Source organism: Tenrec ecaudatus, chromosome 6 (assembly GCF_050624435.1).
Source record: "Tenrec ecaudatus isolate mTenEca1 chromosome 6, mTenEca1.hap1, whole genome shotgun sequence".
NCBI lineage: Eukaryota > Metazoa > Chordata > Mammalia > Afrosoricida > Tenrecidae > Tenrec > Tenrec ecaudatus.
Genome location: NC_134535.1, coordinates 107,932,679 through 107,946,808, shown reverse-complemented (window position 1 = coordinate 107,946,808; position 14,130 = coordinate 107,932,679). Strand labels below are relative to the sequence as shown.

The 14,130-nt window shown below is 40.4% G+C and overlaps 1 protein-coding gene across 5 annotated transcripts in view; it reads right to left on the bottom strand.

Moving 5' to 3' along the window:
• The window catches only part of SOX5 (SRY-box transcription factor 5), a 1,186,854-nt gene that overhangs the window by 36,195 nt on the left and 1,136,529 nt on the right, over window positions 1-14,130 (bottom strand). For all 5 annotated transcript variants that reach the window (XM_075551990.1, XM_075551991.1, XM_075551992.1 and 2 more), the window contains one exon: window positions 1,982-2,127. In XM_075551990.1, the coding sequence (XP_075408105.1) occupies window positions 1,982-2,127 (146 nt within the window). The remainder of the gene's footprint in view (window positions 1-1,981; window positions 2,128-14,130) is intronic.

The window sequence follows — 14,130 nt, the reverse complement described above, 5'->3', positions numbered from 1 at the left end:
ACAGTGCAAATAGGAGGTGTTAATCAGAGGGGAAAATGAGGTATGCTGTGGAGTGGAGCATGAAGTGGAAACAGAGTCCCCAACAATTGATCTCCATGGAATAAAGTGAATGCAGATGGTTCGACTCCTGTTACTTAATCAAAAGGCTGGGCAGAGAGGCTGGAGCCGGCCGACAGTCATGTGTTAGAACAGCAGCTGATCTGTATTAGAGAAGATTAACTGACAGTGCCATGGTGGAGGGCCCAGGATTATTTTATGTACTTCGATTGCCTTACAAGCCGTCAGCACAATGATTGCCCTCCGATGTGAATGACTGATCTGTAACCACAGCCAAACAGCATGCTGCTTAGGGGCCTAGGAGCTGCATGAAGATGAATTTCCATACCATCAAAGTGCTTTTAATGGGCTCCCTGATCCAACCACAAGGCCTGTTTTGCAAATATATAGAACTCAGGATGAAGGCTTCCTGTCCAAAAGGATTTGGTCCTTGTCACTTGACAATTCCCAGCCAGCACAGGGGAAGAGAGGGGGGAGATAGGTAGAGTTGTCTCTGCTTTGGTGGATTAGGGAGGGGGAGGGTACAGATGCTTGCTGAATGCAACCCACTGCTGTATGTATCCACAGCTGAATTCAATGCGCTTAACAAATAATGGCAATTTAGCTATGCTTGCGAGGAATAGCTTGAGTCACTTTGCATTAGCATCTGGCTGAGTGTTAAACTCATTTCTACATGGGGAGCAGAGAAAAGGAATTTCTGCTCAAGCATCCTTTCAAGAATGTTTAAATATTTGAGTATAAATTCCTTTATCCTTCCTATCATTCCTTCGTGGATCTGTCACTTTGCTTCCCCCCTCCCTTCTGGTGCTCACCTGTAAAAGCTGTCCGACCTTCACTGGGCACTGATGTTACCCTTCTTCTATTGTAAGACGGAGGGATGTATACTGACCTACACTTGGGTCTTCCTCCAGAGACAAAACAATATGGAAATGCTTCCTCTAGCTTTTCTACCTACATTAAAGGCACAGGTGTGACAATCACATGTACGCCTCACTTCCAGTGGGCTAGTTTTTTAAGAAATTACAAATCTAATTCCATATAAAACTTGGGAAACAAGAAAGCTACCCAAATTAGCAGTCTGCCTATTCTGGACAATATTGTTTGACTCATACACTTCCATGATACTTAACTTTAAAGTACTGATATATCATTGAGTTTTCCCTTTTATCTATAACATCTAGTTATTTTTTATATAGAGAATTGTGTAAAAGGAGGTTCAGTAAATTAAAAAAATTTCGATTTAAAACATATCCAATATTACCAGAAAAGGGAACATTCTTTTGGGTAGTCTATAATAACAACCCATAATATCTTTCTTTTTCTGATCAAGCTACAATGTAGCCTTAGGGGGGAAATGGACATTTTTATATCCCAGATTCATAAGTTTAACTGGCCACAGGAAGAGTAATAATGCACAAGTTGTAAGAAGTGTATTTTCTTTGATCATAATGTCCAGATGCATAGTCACCTAACACTTGGTGCGGCTTTGCATGGGGAACGTATCATGACAAGCCTGGGCTTCTGGGTACTTAGCATATGAGCACGGTATCATCCGAGCTTATGCTGACGAAAGACGATTCAGAATTCTCAAATCCACCTCATCCCCACATACACGTTAAGCATCTCCATAAAGCACCAACTTCCACTCAGACCCAGGTATTTCAAATGCCATTTCATGTAATAGAAACTGATGGCAGAGAAGCAGAAATTCATCGTCAACAGGGTGTGGAGAGGGTCATGAGAGAATTATAACTCCTCCCATTCCCAGATGGCTTTTGCTCAGATAGCCCAAGAGACTTCTGTACTGATAGAGGGAAAAGGAAGAGAGAGAGGATCAGGGTTCAGGAGGGGAAGAGATAATTAAAAAAGGAACCAGTTGGGCAATTTACTCTTTTCTGCACTGAGAGTGATTCTGTGAACTAACCTTTTCAGTCCGGCAGTTATTGAGGCCCAGACTATTCACAACAGCCACCTTCCCCTCAAGCACCTGCTGCTCCCGTCGAAGCTGCTCCTTCATTTGCCGAGCTTCCTGGATTGCCTTGGTGACAGCATCATGGTCATTTAAGTAACCTGATAATGTAAACGAAGAGTATGTTTTGTAACAATGGGTAATAAGTAAACCATAATAATTTCCAGTAATGGTTGGAATCTGGCCCAAAATAATTTCTCCGTGGGATTAGTATAATATGAATACATGCAAGAAAAAATCACCGAGGACTGGCTGACATAGTCAACTATTAATGTGGTCCCAAACATCTGAAATGCAACCGTACTAAGATCTACACTAAGTGAAATATAGCTGCTTCTAAATATTTGGAAAGACGTATAAATGTCATAGTGTGAAAATATCTTTCTGTAGTTATTATCTGAATAGTTTGTAGTGCATAAATAAAAGCCATCTCTGAAATTTTTAAAGGAAAAATTGTATATCTATTGTCACTCCTCTATGATAATTATTTTAATTACTCAATGTCTCTGAGTGTTAGAAAATTTAGAGTTTGTGTGTAGTATCACCTTAGGTTTGCTATACAGGGAAGGAACGACACGCCAACTGACTGAAAGAACAGAATTCCCCCTCCTCACAAATTGACTTGTGGTGAAATAAACCCCACATGGTAGTGGTTTTCTGTGGATAAAAACTTACAATCATTAAGATGTTAAATCTGCAGCCCAAAATGTAGCCTAGCATCTGCAATTTTTTTATATAAAATTATGGCTACTGGTAACTCTCAAAGCCCAAACTAACCCACTGCAATTGAGGTGATTCTGACTCATAGTGGTCCCACAGGGCAGAGGGGGCCTTCCCATAAGGCTCCCGGGGCTCTGGGTCTTGATGGAAGCGGACTGCCACCTCTTTCTACTGTGGAACAACTCAAGGACCGCTTAACTTGCTGTGCCACTGGGGCTCCTGTGGGCACACTGAATTCACACTTTTCGTAAGATGGTCAAATGTCCAGCTTCGTGGATGGCTCCACAGTCCAGAGTTTGTAAAACAAAACCTGACAAATGATTTCATTTAAAGACCAGCAGGTTTAAGGAGCACTAGTTTGGACATAATTTTTAATTCAATACTAATTATTTCTTTATATGCTTCACATTATCATAATGATCTCTATGATCACAGGGTAGAATACCAATGAACAGAGACTGTCTTGCAAATATTTAAAGGAAAGCTAATATCTATCATCTTATTCTCTCACTATCATTTAAGTAGGACATAAAATGACATAAAATGAATCTGTAATATGAAATTACCCAGAAAAGGGACTTGTTTGTGACACGAGGCTAAATCTAAGCAGATCCATTGGTGAATTGTGACAGATGGAGGGACTGTGAGCCAGAAGGCAGGCACTAATCACACATAAAATGACCGGCTTGCCTCAACATGTTCCACGGATTCCAGCAAACTTTACACCCTGATCCATTTTTAGAACAAAAAACATCTGGGCCATAAATCCTCTAATCTGCCAAAACACGCTATTAAATCCCATGATTTGTTGAAAAACACTAAGATTAAAGAAAGGAAATATACAATGGCTAACTGCCGTGTTAGGAAAGTGTTATTACTACTCGTTCTTTGTCTCAATTATGAATGTTCTGGTACTAAAGAGCCTTGTCTAATCATGTCAGATTATGTATTCTCGTTGTATTGCTAGACACTTCTATCTGATTGCCAAAAAAACATGGAATATTTTCTTGTCGCTTAAAACATTTCTATTGAAGAAACTGATGTCAGCTTAGCGCAGTGTTTTAGTGCTGGGTGAGTTCTAAATGATCTGTCTATTTGCCCCTATTCATAACCTAATTAGACGTGGTGTTCTGATTTCTTTGAGGCAGAAAGATAAATGGAGCATAGGAGACAGAAAGGGGAGCCTCAGAGCTGCTCTCTTACCTTCAAGAGTTAAGTCATTGGAAATTGTTTAAAGAATGAAACAGATTTCTGGTCATTATAAATAAAATGTGAATTGACAACAACTATTTAGACCTAGACCATGCCTTGATATTTACTACAGAAGATGGCTGTATTACACCTTCTATCTCCTGAACAACTTTCCTAAAAACTTGTTCTTGAACTTTTTCTGGTTATGAACAATATTACTCTAAAAAAGAAACGCATTTCTAAGTGTACTGAGATGGGTGCAGTGTATGTTCACTTAACAGGGTGTTAAAGGAGCAGGTTGATTTTCGTACTCTCTAACTGGTATTATGCACAGAGCAGCATCATGTTTTATGTAGTCTATTTGGTTTCTAGGTAGTCTATTGAGCCCCTCTAGAGTACAAATATATTTCAAAAGGTTTGGCACATGCAACTGAATGAAGGCATGAATTCTTTATGCTTTTTAGTGGCTGCCAAGATAACATTGTGTAGAAAAATGATTAATATAGACACAAGAGGAATATAAATTATTATGGGGGTGACAAACTGACAGACCTATGTTCTGTAATGGCTATTTCCAATTTGAGGAGTATATTTATTTGTGCATGGATGAAAATAAGTATTCACAGGAAAATTAACATTCTTGCTTTCAGAGACTCTTGAATTTTAATTAAAATGCAGTACGCTATCCTAGCATTTGTGTCCATTGTATTAAATCACAAAGCCATTTAGCTGGTACAGGTTGGATCTTCGTAGGATTGTTTGTACGTTCTTGACGTTTTGTTCTCCTCATAGGAACTGAAGTTCCAATCCACAGACTCCCTCCCTGTCTCAACAAAGGGCCTTGACTTGATTTGAAAGGATCTGTAAAGGAGAATTTGGATCTTCCAGCTGCCCCCCTCCCAAACACTATGCTAACTTGGAATCCATCCCCATCTGGCTGTCCATCACCTCCTATTACTGTGAAATGTATCTGTACTTTAATTTACGGTAAATCACTGAATTCTAGATTTTGGCATCTCTCCAGGAGAAGCAGAGTCCTGGTGGTGCAGTGCTGAAGTACTGCGCTCCTAACCGATAGGGCTGTGGCTATATTACACCAGCTGCTCTGTGGGAGGCATCAGTCCGCCTCCATAAAGATCAGGGCCTGGGACCCTATCAGGAAGCTCTACTCTGCCCTAGAGTTGCTATCAGTTGGAATTGACTGACTAGCAATGACATGGGTCATTGATTATTTCTTTTCTCGTTTGGTCTATGAGATTTCATTTTCCCATGCATATCGTCTACCCTACTCTCTACTCACCTCAATTTGTAAGTACAGACTTGGGGTTCTACCTTCTCACAAAAGAAGTGCCCCTGGATTCTGTGTTTTCTTCTGGTTACCTTCTTTCTTTCTTTTCTCAACCAAGCTCCCCAAAGACTTATCTCCTAGTTTTCCATTCCATCCTTGTCTACTGCGTGCAATCTTGTTTCTGTTTCCCTCGGTCTTTCAAGTGCCAAATCCAAGAGACATTTTCTACCCCTCCCAGACTGATGGACTCTTCCCATTTTATTGAAACCTCCTCCTTTCTCATGTCTCATAATAGCACTGGGTCCTCTTCTCTGACTGGATCCTTGCCCCTCCTTGTTTCCACCCCCTTGTCCTGAGATTTTGATCACAGGTTTTAATTCTCAGGAAGAGCACGAGTTTCGAAGTTGAGAAAGCCCTAATTACAATCTTATCTTTGCTGTCTACTAGATAAATTGTTTGAATTCTTCAAAAGCCTTTTCTAAGTCTCATTAGTCTCTTCTGAGATGGAGATAACTCCCCCTAGGTAAACCAAATGCTAGGAAGATTCAAGGATGGAGCTAGAACACAGGACGCTACCCTTGGGTTAAAGGGTGTTTCGATGACTTTGTGGAGAGTTTCCAGATACTGTAAGATATCAATTGCCTTCTTAAATTTCTTTCTGATTTCTCTCTCTATGCATATTTATAATGAATTTCTCTACTGGAATGTTCCTGAAGTATCTGTCATGCCACACGTCCAGGAAGGAACTCATTGTTCTCCATGGGCTCACTCTGCTCGTTTTGCATCCCATAACTACTTCTAGCTCTCCATCTGGACAGTCGAGAGTCAACTAAGACAGCTCCTCCTGCTTCACTACATGCATACAAAGGGTAACCCAGTCGTGACAGAGAAGTTTCCTCCTTGGCTCAGCACCCTCTCAGCCTACATGTACTTCAAGTTTTATTTTCTCTTAAACAAGCTTTGATTTTTCGCCATCTCTACGGTCACTGCTTTTGTTTAAGCCAATTCACTTCTAGAGATGTAGTTAATTACTTCATCTGATCCTTGCTAGCCATACTGTGGGAGAGAGATGGCGCTTTCTACTCCTGTAAAGATGTACAGTTTTCGAAATTGCAGGAGCAGTTCAATTCTGCCTGCGAGGGGCACTGTGAGTTGCAATAGATTCACTGGCAATTAGTTCGAAGCATAGTTCTCCCTTTGGGGATGCCTTGTAAATTACAGCCTGTGGCACAATAATCCCATTTGGGAGGAGGGTGTCTGTTTTGTTGATAAAACAGGAGTGTGACTATTGTTAGATGCACAGAGTCAATTCGAACTCATAGCAACTCCGTGCACAGCAGAGCACAGCACTGTCTGCTCCCGAGTCGTCCTCTCAACTGTTCTCACGTTTGAGGCCCTGCTGCGGCCACTGTGTCAAAGTCGTCTTCTTTCTCACGGCCCCTCTTCTGGTTTATCTTGATAACATATGCAAAGTACGCGAGACAAAGTCTCACCATCCTTGCTTCTAAGGAGCATTCACTCCAGTTGTACTTCATCCAAGCCAGAGTTGCTTATTCTTTCAGTAATCCACGGTAGTTTGAATATTTGTTGCCAGTACCGTAATTCGAATGCATCAATTCTTTGGTCTTCCTTATCTTAAGCTGATGCTAGGGCGGGATATACATTGAGTCCTCATCTCTTATTTCCTTGCGGATACAGTCTGCAGCAGGAACTCTGGTGGCATAGTGCGTCTGTGCACTGAGCTGTTGGCCATGAAATCAGCAGTTCAAACCCACCAGGGTGTTCAAGATGAGGCTGTTAAGATCTATAAAGATTTCAGCCTCAGAAACCCAAAGGGGGAGTTCTACAGTTCTACAGGGTACAATGAGTCAGAATTGATTTGCTGGCCTTGAGATGGTCTATACCTCCATCAAAGCCATTCTTCCCAGGATGTCTCTTTCCTGAGTGAGCAAGGTGATATCCTTTGACTTTTGGACATTTCACTGTGGGCTCTGGATCCTGCAAATGGCTTATTTTTCCCTTTCCCTGACCTGTATTTCTTGGGATTTGAATTATGGCCTATTATCTGACCTGAGAGTCCTCTTGGTAGACAGCTCTATTTTGGATATTGGACTTACTAACAGTCACAATAACGAGAGCCTTTTCCTAAATAGTTCATGGGAAAGTTGGAGATTTAGGACATCTTTAATCTTTGCCTGTCAGGAGCCCTGGTGGCGTAGTGGTTACCCACTGGGCTGCTAACCACAAGGTCAGCAGTTCAAAATCACAAGCAGACCTGCGTGAGAAAGAAAGGGCCTTCTACTGTAAAGAGTCACCATCTGGGAAACCCACAGGGGTAGTTCTACCTTGTCTTCTTGGGTCACTATGAGTTGGCATGAACTCTATGGCAGCAAATTCGGGGTTTGGGTGTTTACCTCTGTCTAATGAGGACTAGCCTTGTTTAGTTTTTCTAAAAGGAAGTGCTTTTGCATATCTTAACTGGGTGCTTGCTTACTGATTTCCTTATATTTAGTCTCATATGGGTTGAATTAATTTCCTATTCTGCTTCCAGAGGAAATACTCCAAAATATTCCACCCAGACAATTGCTTTTGTGTTACTGTATTTGATTGAAATGAAACCTCATCTTTTGGTATTCTACTGGTTTAAGAAGGATATCAGAAAATGATGATCTGTACTTTTCTGGGAAAAATTAATAAATTACTCAAATATGAATGTTGAGAATGCTAACTCAACAGGTTTCTTCAAGGCCTAAATTCTCAAAAATCTGTAAAAATGTCAGTACGTCAGATTTTAAATATTTTGAAAGAGAATTGTGGTATGCAACCTTCCCCAAGCATATTGGAAAAAGGCACTCTGTAATGTGCCTCTAAAGCATCCTTATGGGATACATTCCAAACACTTAACGAGAACTCTCTTCAGAATATCAGCTCCATTTATGTTTCACTGGTGATGTGGGAAACAGAAAGATTTCTCCCAAATCGTCTCCCACAAATATATGTTAGACTTAGGACACTGCTTGCAGCTAATGGTAAATAATTGTCAAGTTACTTCCCTGAAGGCTGTCAGCTGCCAGACTACTGTCCAGTCCCACAATGGGTAGACCTGCTCCCTGCTGCTAAGGACAATGGGCTACTTCTCCCTAAAGGCTTGCAGTCATTGATTTGGTTCCTGTAGGTGGAGTTCACACCCTACTGATAATGGTCGCTATAGTTGACCCAGGTCAAACCAGCTCAGTGACATCCAAAATTAAGCTGCCATCCTGAATCTAGGATATTCCCATCTTGCCACATGTATACTCCCAATCCCTCCTCTTTCTATTGCGTGGATACCCCTAGATCACCCCTTCCATTACTGTATTACCTATAGCGCAACCCTTTTCTATGACATTATATCTTCACCTATAATTAGGGGGCCTGCATGTCCCCAGAGAATATAAAAGCCTTGGCTAGATTAAATATCTCTCTCTCCATGTGGACCACCAAGTGAGGCTGAGGTGAGCGTTGCTACCATGAAATGTGTCTGACTCTATTATTTCTCTTTCTTCTATCTCTCATGCTCTCTATGACTTTACTATAATCTTTGCTTATTATCACTGTATTGTGCCACTGGACCCATGATGATGTGTGAGGGGCTGGATTCCCCTCACATAATATCAGCTCCATTTATGTTTCATGAGTGACCTCCTGCCATGAGTCCAGCACTTCCTATTAAATATTTAATATTTCCTATTAAAAAATAACCCTTCCTCTACCCTCTCTGCCAATGGGGCAGGTCTCTTCACTTAAATATCATTTCTTTTTCGTGTGTTTGGACTTTGCTGAACGTCATCACTTCAAGGAAGAATTCTGTAACATAGCCAGTTTTTGTTATTATTACTACCACAACAAAACAAACTCACTGCCTTTGAATGCACTTCAGCTCACAGTGACCCTACAGGACACAATAGAATTGTTCCTTTCAATTTCTAAGCAGAAAATCAATCATTTCTCCACGGAACGCCTGATGGGGTCAAACTGATAACCTTGCAGTAAGCAGCCCAGTGTGTACTCCCTGACACCACCAGGTGCTGTTAAGTCAGTTTTAATTCATAACAGCATTAGAGACACAATGGAACAAAACACAGAGGTGGCAAAAACTAATCTAATGGACCAATGGATTACCTGATCATTAGTCTCTAGGATCCTGAGATCATAAGAACTAGATGATGCCTATCTACGATGACCAACTTTTCTGAAAGGGGTCATATTAGAAGATCCTGGATAAAGTGGAAGAAAAATGTGGAACTCAAACTCATATTGAAACTGGTGGGACCTTGAAACGAACTCACCGCAGTGGCCAAACCAGAGCCAGGTACATACATCTTAAAACAATGCCAAACCCACTGCCATCAAGTTAATTCGGACTCACGGAGTCCCTATAGGGTAGAACTGTACCCGTGGGCTTCACAGACTAACTCCTAATGATAGTAGAAAGCCTCAACTTCCTCCCACTGGGCACAGAGTAGCTAAAACAAATGAAAGAAATTATAAGTAAAAGAGCAGAACAGAAGATTAAATTTCCATGGGGGAACTTAAGAAGAGAAGTAAAATATTATAAAGAAAAATGTAAACACTCGGAGGTAGGAAGCCAAGAGGGAATAATATGCCCAGCTTTTCTCAAACTGAAACAATTGAAGGGAAAAAATATTGAATAATGCTGACAGCAAAAGAAAATGAAAAGGATGCACAGAGAGATAATACAGAAAAAATGGTCAATATTTACCATTTTAAGTTATCATATGATCATCACCCAATGCTGTTGAGGGATGATACCTAAGCTACACTGAAGGAACTGACAGAAAAAATTAATACGTTTCAGGAATGGACAGAATCCAGAGTGGATACAGCACTGGAAGCCCTCTTTCCTGCATGCCAAGATATTGAAACAGAGCTACCTGTCCAACTAACTGAAAGAGATTCATATTTAGGTTTACTACAAAGAAATATGACCCATAGAAATGCAGCAATTAGTGGGAAATATCAGTAATATTAGATACAAGTAAAATTTTGTTGCTGGTAACTCCAAAACCATCGTATTAGTGCGTCAACAGGTAGCTAGCCAACAGAGAATTCAACCCACAGTCATAACATAACCTAGTATGAGGGATGTCATTGAATAGCTAAAATACAGACCACCAGAAAGATGTTTACTTGTGTTTTATTGACCATGCAATGGTATTAGACTGCATAGGTCTTTAAAAATCAAGGATAATATGGCAAAGAATAGGTATTCCAGAATACTTGATTTTGCTCCAGTAGGACTTGTACATAGATCAAGAGGCAGTCTTTGAAACAGAACAAGAGGATACTTGGTGGTTGAAACTCAGGAAAGATGTGCCTTTTACTTGTAAGTATAGGTAAGTACAAGACTCACTGTAGTTATTAACTGTATACATAGGTGAGCAAATGACCCAAGAGGCTGGCTGTCTCTATGGAGATGAGAACACCATCAGTACTGGAGGATGGCTCAGGAACACTGGAGAGCACAGGACTCACATCTGAGTGGTGCCAGTGAGGAGGGCGCTGGAAGATGAAGGACTGCAGCCCTCAGTATGGAAAACCCTTCTATTAGAGAAAACCAAAAACCTCACTCCTGGAGCAATAAGCAATGCCATGAGGAGTGAAGCGAAGCTTGACGTTGTCATGGATTCTATTTTATTTGGATCCATCGTCAGTGTGCGTGGAAATCCAATGACACATTGGGCAAATCTGTGGCAGAAAACATCTTCAACGTGTTATAGTAAAATGTCACTCTGAAGACGAAGATCGGCCTAGTCGAATTCGTGGTGTTTTCAGTCATCTCGTATGAATTATGAAAAGCGCACAATGAACAAGTAGCACCAAAGAAGTTATGCATCTCCTTTTGTCATTGTGCTTCCACTGATTCTCTCTGTCTCCATCTCACAGAAGCCTGCCTTTTTATCACAGGCGTCTACGAAAATGCACGGACAGTTCACATTCTTATTTAGTATTTATTTAGTTTATATGAGATGCTTCAGCCACACACATCAAATTAAGGGCATATGTATTTCAGGGTTTTGTCTATAAATTATCTTCCCTTATATTTTTACGGCCATTTATGATTTTCCAAATTTTGATACCCTGAAATGTAATCAAAGTCCCGTGGCACAGTGGTGACACATGTGGGGCAGTTCTACTCTGTTCTCTAGGGTCACTGTATATTTTGACCTTATATTTCTTCATTTGTGAAAGTGTACGAGAATTATTTAGACACCTAAATGAAAAACAATTTACAAGCTATAGCGTGCTGTGTAACTATTAGAGGCAATGGCTCAGAGAGAGCCTTTATTACCTGACAAGGCAGTGATTGTCTATGAAGTTACTGTAATATCTTTGTTCAATCACTTACCCTCACAAAAAGTTTTCCTTATTTAAAACATACGAACTGCTCCAAGTAATACTTTTCTTCATCTGATCAATTAGTTGATGATATATAGAGAAGACACTAAATTAAAGAACTTGAAAATACTTCCCTCCCTCTGGTTGGGTCACTGTGTGTCTATTATGCTTGCGTAAACTTGTACTCTTCATGTATTAAAATGAAAACAAAGGACATCTCTCTCTGGCATTATAGCGCCGTCCCCACTCTGACAGGCATTCACGTCGAGTCCCTGGGGAGCATCAGCCTCGATAGGCCTCTGTTCCTTGTCTATGAAAGAATGTTTGTACAAGATGATATGTATATCTGTTTTATGGAGTTAAGGGTCTTTAATTGTAGAATAGCCAGAGTAATAATAGGATTTAAAAATGCTTTGAAAAAAGTTAAAAGCGTTATACATATGTACAACAGAGGTGGAAAAGATCAATGAGGAAAAGACAACACGTAGTCAAAAGATTCTAAAATTATCCATTATCCTTCTGAACTATTCATGTCTTTTTAGGATTCCGTTTCTTGGGCACTGCCTACCATTTGCGTACCATATCAAAAGCATTTTCATAGAATGCACTGTCGTACTGGTCACCCACCTCAAAAAGTCACTCTCCATATTTGTAGCTAACAGAATATGGCAAAGAGCCCCATGTCATTAAAGATAACTTAACTGTGTTATCTTTTGGTCTACAGTGTCTGTAGTTTATTAATGGCATAACACATCAATTCTTCTTTCAGAGGTGACCTTTGCAACACCATTAATCCTCACAGCTTTTATCCAACTGCATTATTACTCATTATAGTTTCAGCTTTCAGCGTCTGCATTTGTTGAAAAGAGAAAAGTAAATCGCAGTGGCCTCAAATCCTTGAAAAATAGGAGGGACGTGTATGCACTGCTGGGACTTTTCCAGGGAAAATAGGAGAAGTTTTAGTAGTGAAATAGGTCAGAAGATAAATGTCATTAAATATATTCTTGGCTTCCTAAAGTACATTCTGTCATACTTCGTCCTTGAGAAGACTAAAGTAAACAAACATGTGATGAAAATGCAAACATTAGTTATTCTGTTCAGTATCCCGGTTCCAATAGCATTACAGAAGTGGCACATATACTGACGCTGTGATATGTAGGAGCCTTCAAGCATATTAAAGATTTCAATACATTTTTTTAAAGAAGTCAAAACTTTTTGTCAACTAAAATGCTCTTTCACCGTTCAGTACTTAACACCCAAGCCTAATCTTATCTTGGTGCCTATGTAGGATACGCAGCTGAGTTACTGAGAGACCACAAAAATGAAACCGTGTGAAGAATCACACATGTATTCCAAACCTTTGTCAAACCTCTCAAAATGTCAGTTTTCACGCATTCTTTCTGACTACTTTGTATTGGCTCAGACTGACCTCCTCTCAGCAAATCATCTCAAAGCTTACTTGGTAGAAATCCAATTGTTTAAGAACATCCTTTCAACACTTTTTCTGTCCATCCTATAATTGTTCTGTAACTCTTTGCCTCTCCCGTTTCCTTCTGAAATAGAAGAGACTTTGCTCTTGCTGAGTATAATCTCTTCATCACCTGTTTACTCCAGTTTTTATTTTTGTACTCTTCATGGATAGTCGTCACCTCTTGGGCTCTTCTTCCTCTTCCGACTTGATGGATACATAGACAGAAGATTTTCCACTGCAGTCAATTTGCCTTATCAACCTAATTACCATTGCCACCATATCTACAAAAGTATAGGTCTACACCATCAACTGTACTTTCTTTCCTCCAAATCTTCACTTTTTTGCAATTGGAATTCTCAGCCATTTGAACAAAATGTCTCTGTATGAATCAGTTTAGCTCGAGATAAATGCTAAGACTTTTGCTTATTCATCACATTCTTCAATTGCCCTGAAGAAGGCAACTAACACAGTCAAGTCACCCGACCCCTGCAGAACTTCCCATTTCCCCCAGGTTACTATGGTGCACTCTGCCTTTTGTTTTTATTCTTCAATCATTTAACTATTGCCTATTTTTCCAAGAGCTTTTCCACCTTAAAAAGTTTGGTACTTTAACAAATATTTCTGTAGATTCTTTGATCTTTCTCTCTTTCTAAGCTGGGGCCTACTTCTACTCTCCTGGAGCTCCCGAGGGGCTTCATGATTCTATGATAATGAGCAGAATGGTAACACGCTGATGGCGTGCGAGTCCGGAGCCCGGGTGGTCAAAGACGCAAGTGCTCTCCCTTGGTTCTTTCTCCTTGTGTCATTCACTTGGGGAACGTGAGCTCTGTGGAGAGACTGGTCTATCTGCCAAGAAGCTGAGGTGTCCTGGTGAAAATCAGTAAGGCACGGAGGTTTCTGAAGCCAGGCATGTGAGTTATTTTGTTTTATTTTATTATGAAAGTAGATCCTCAACTCCTAGAGAAGAAGTGCCAGACACTGCATGACTATGATCATGGACGAACCCGAACTGCCCAGCTCCGCTCCCAGACCCTG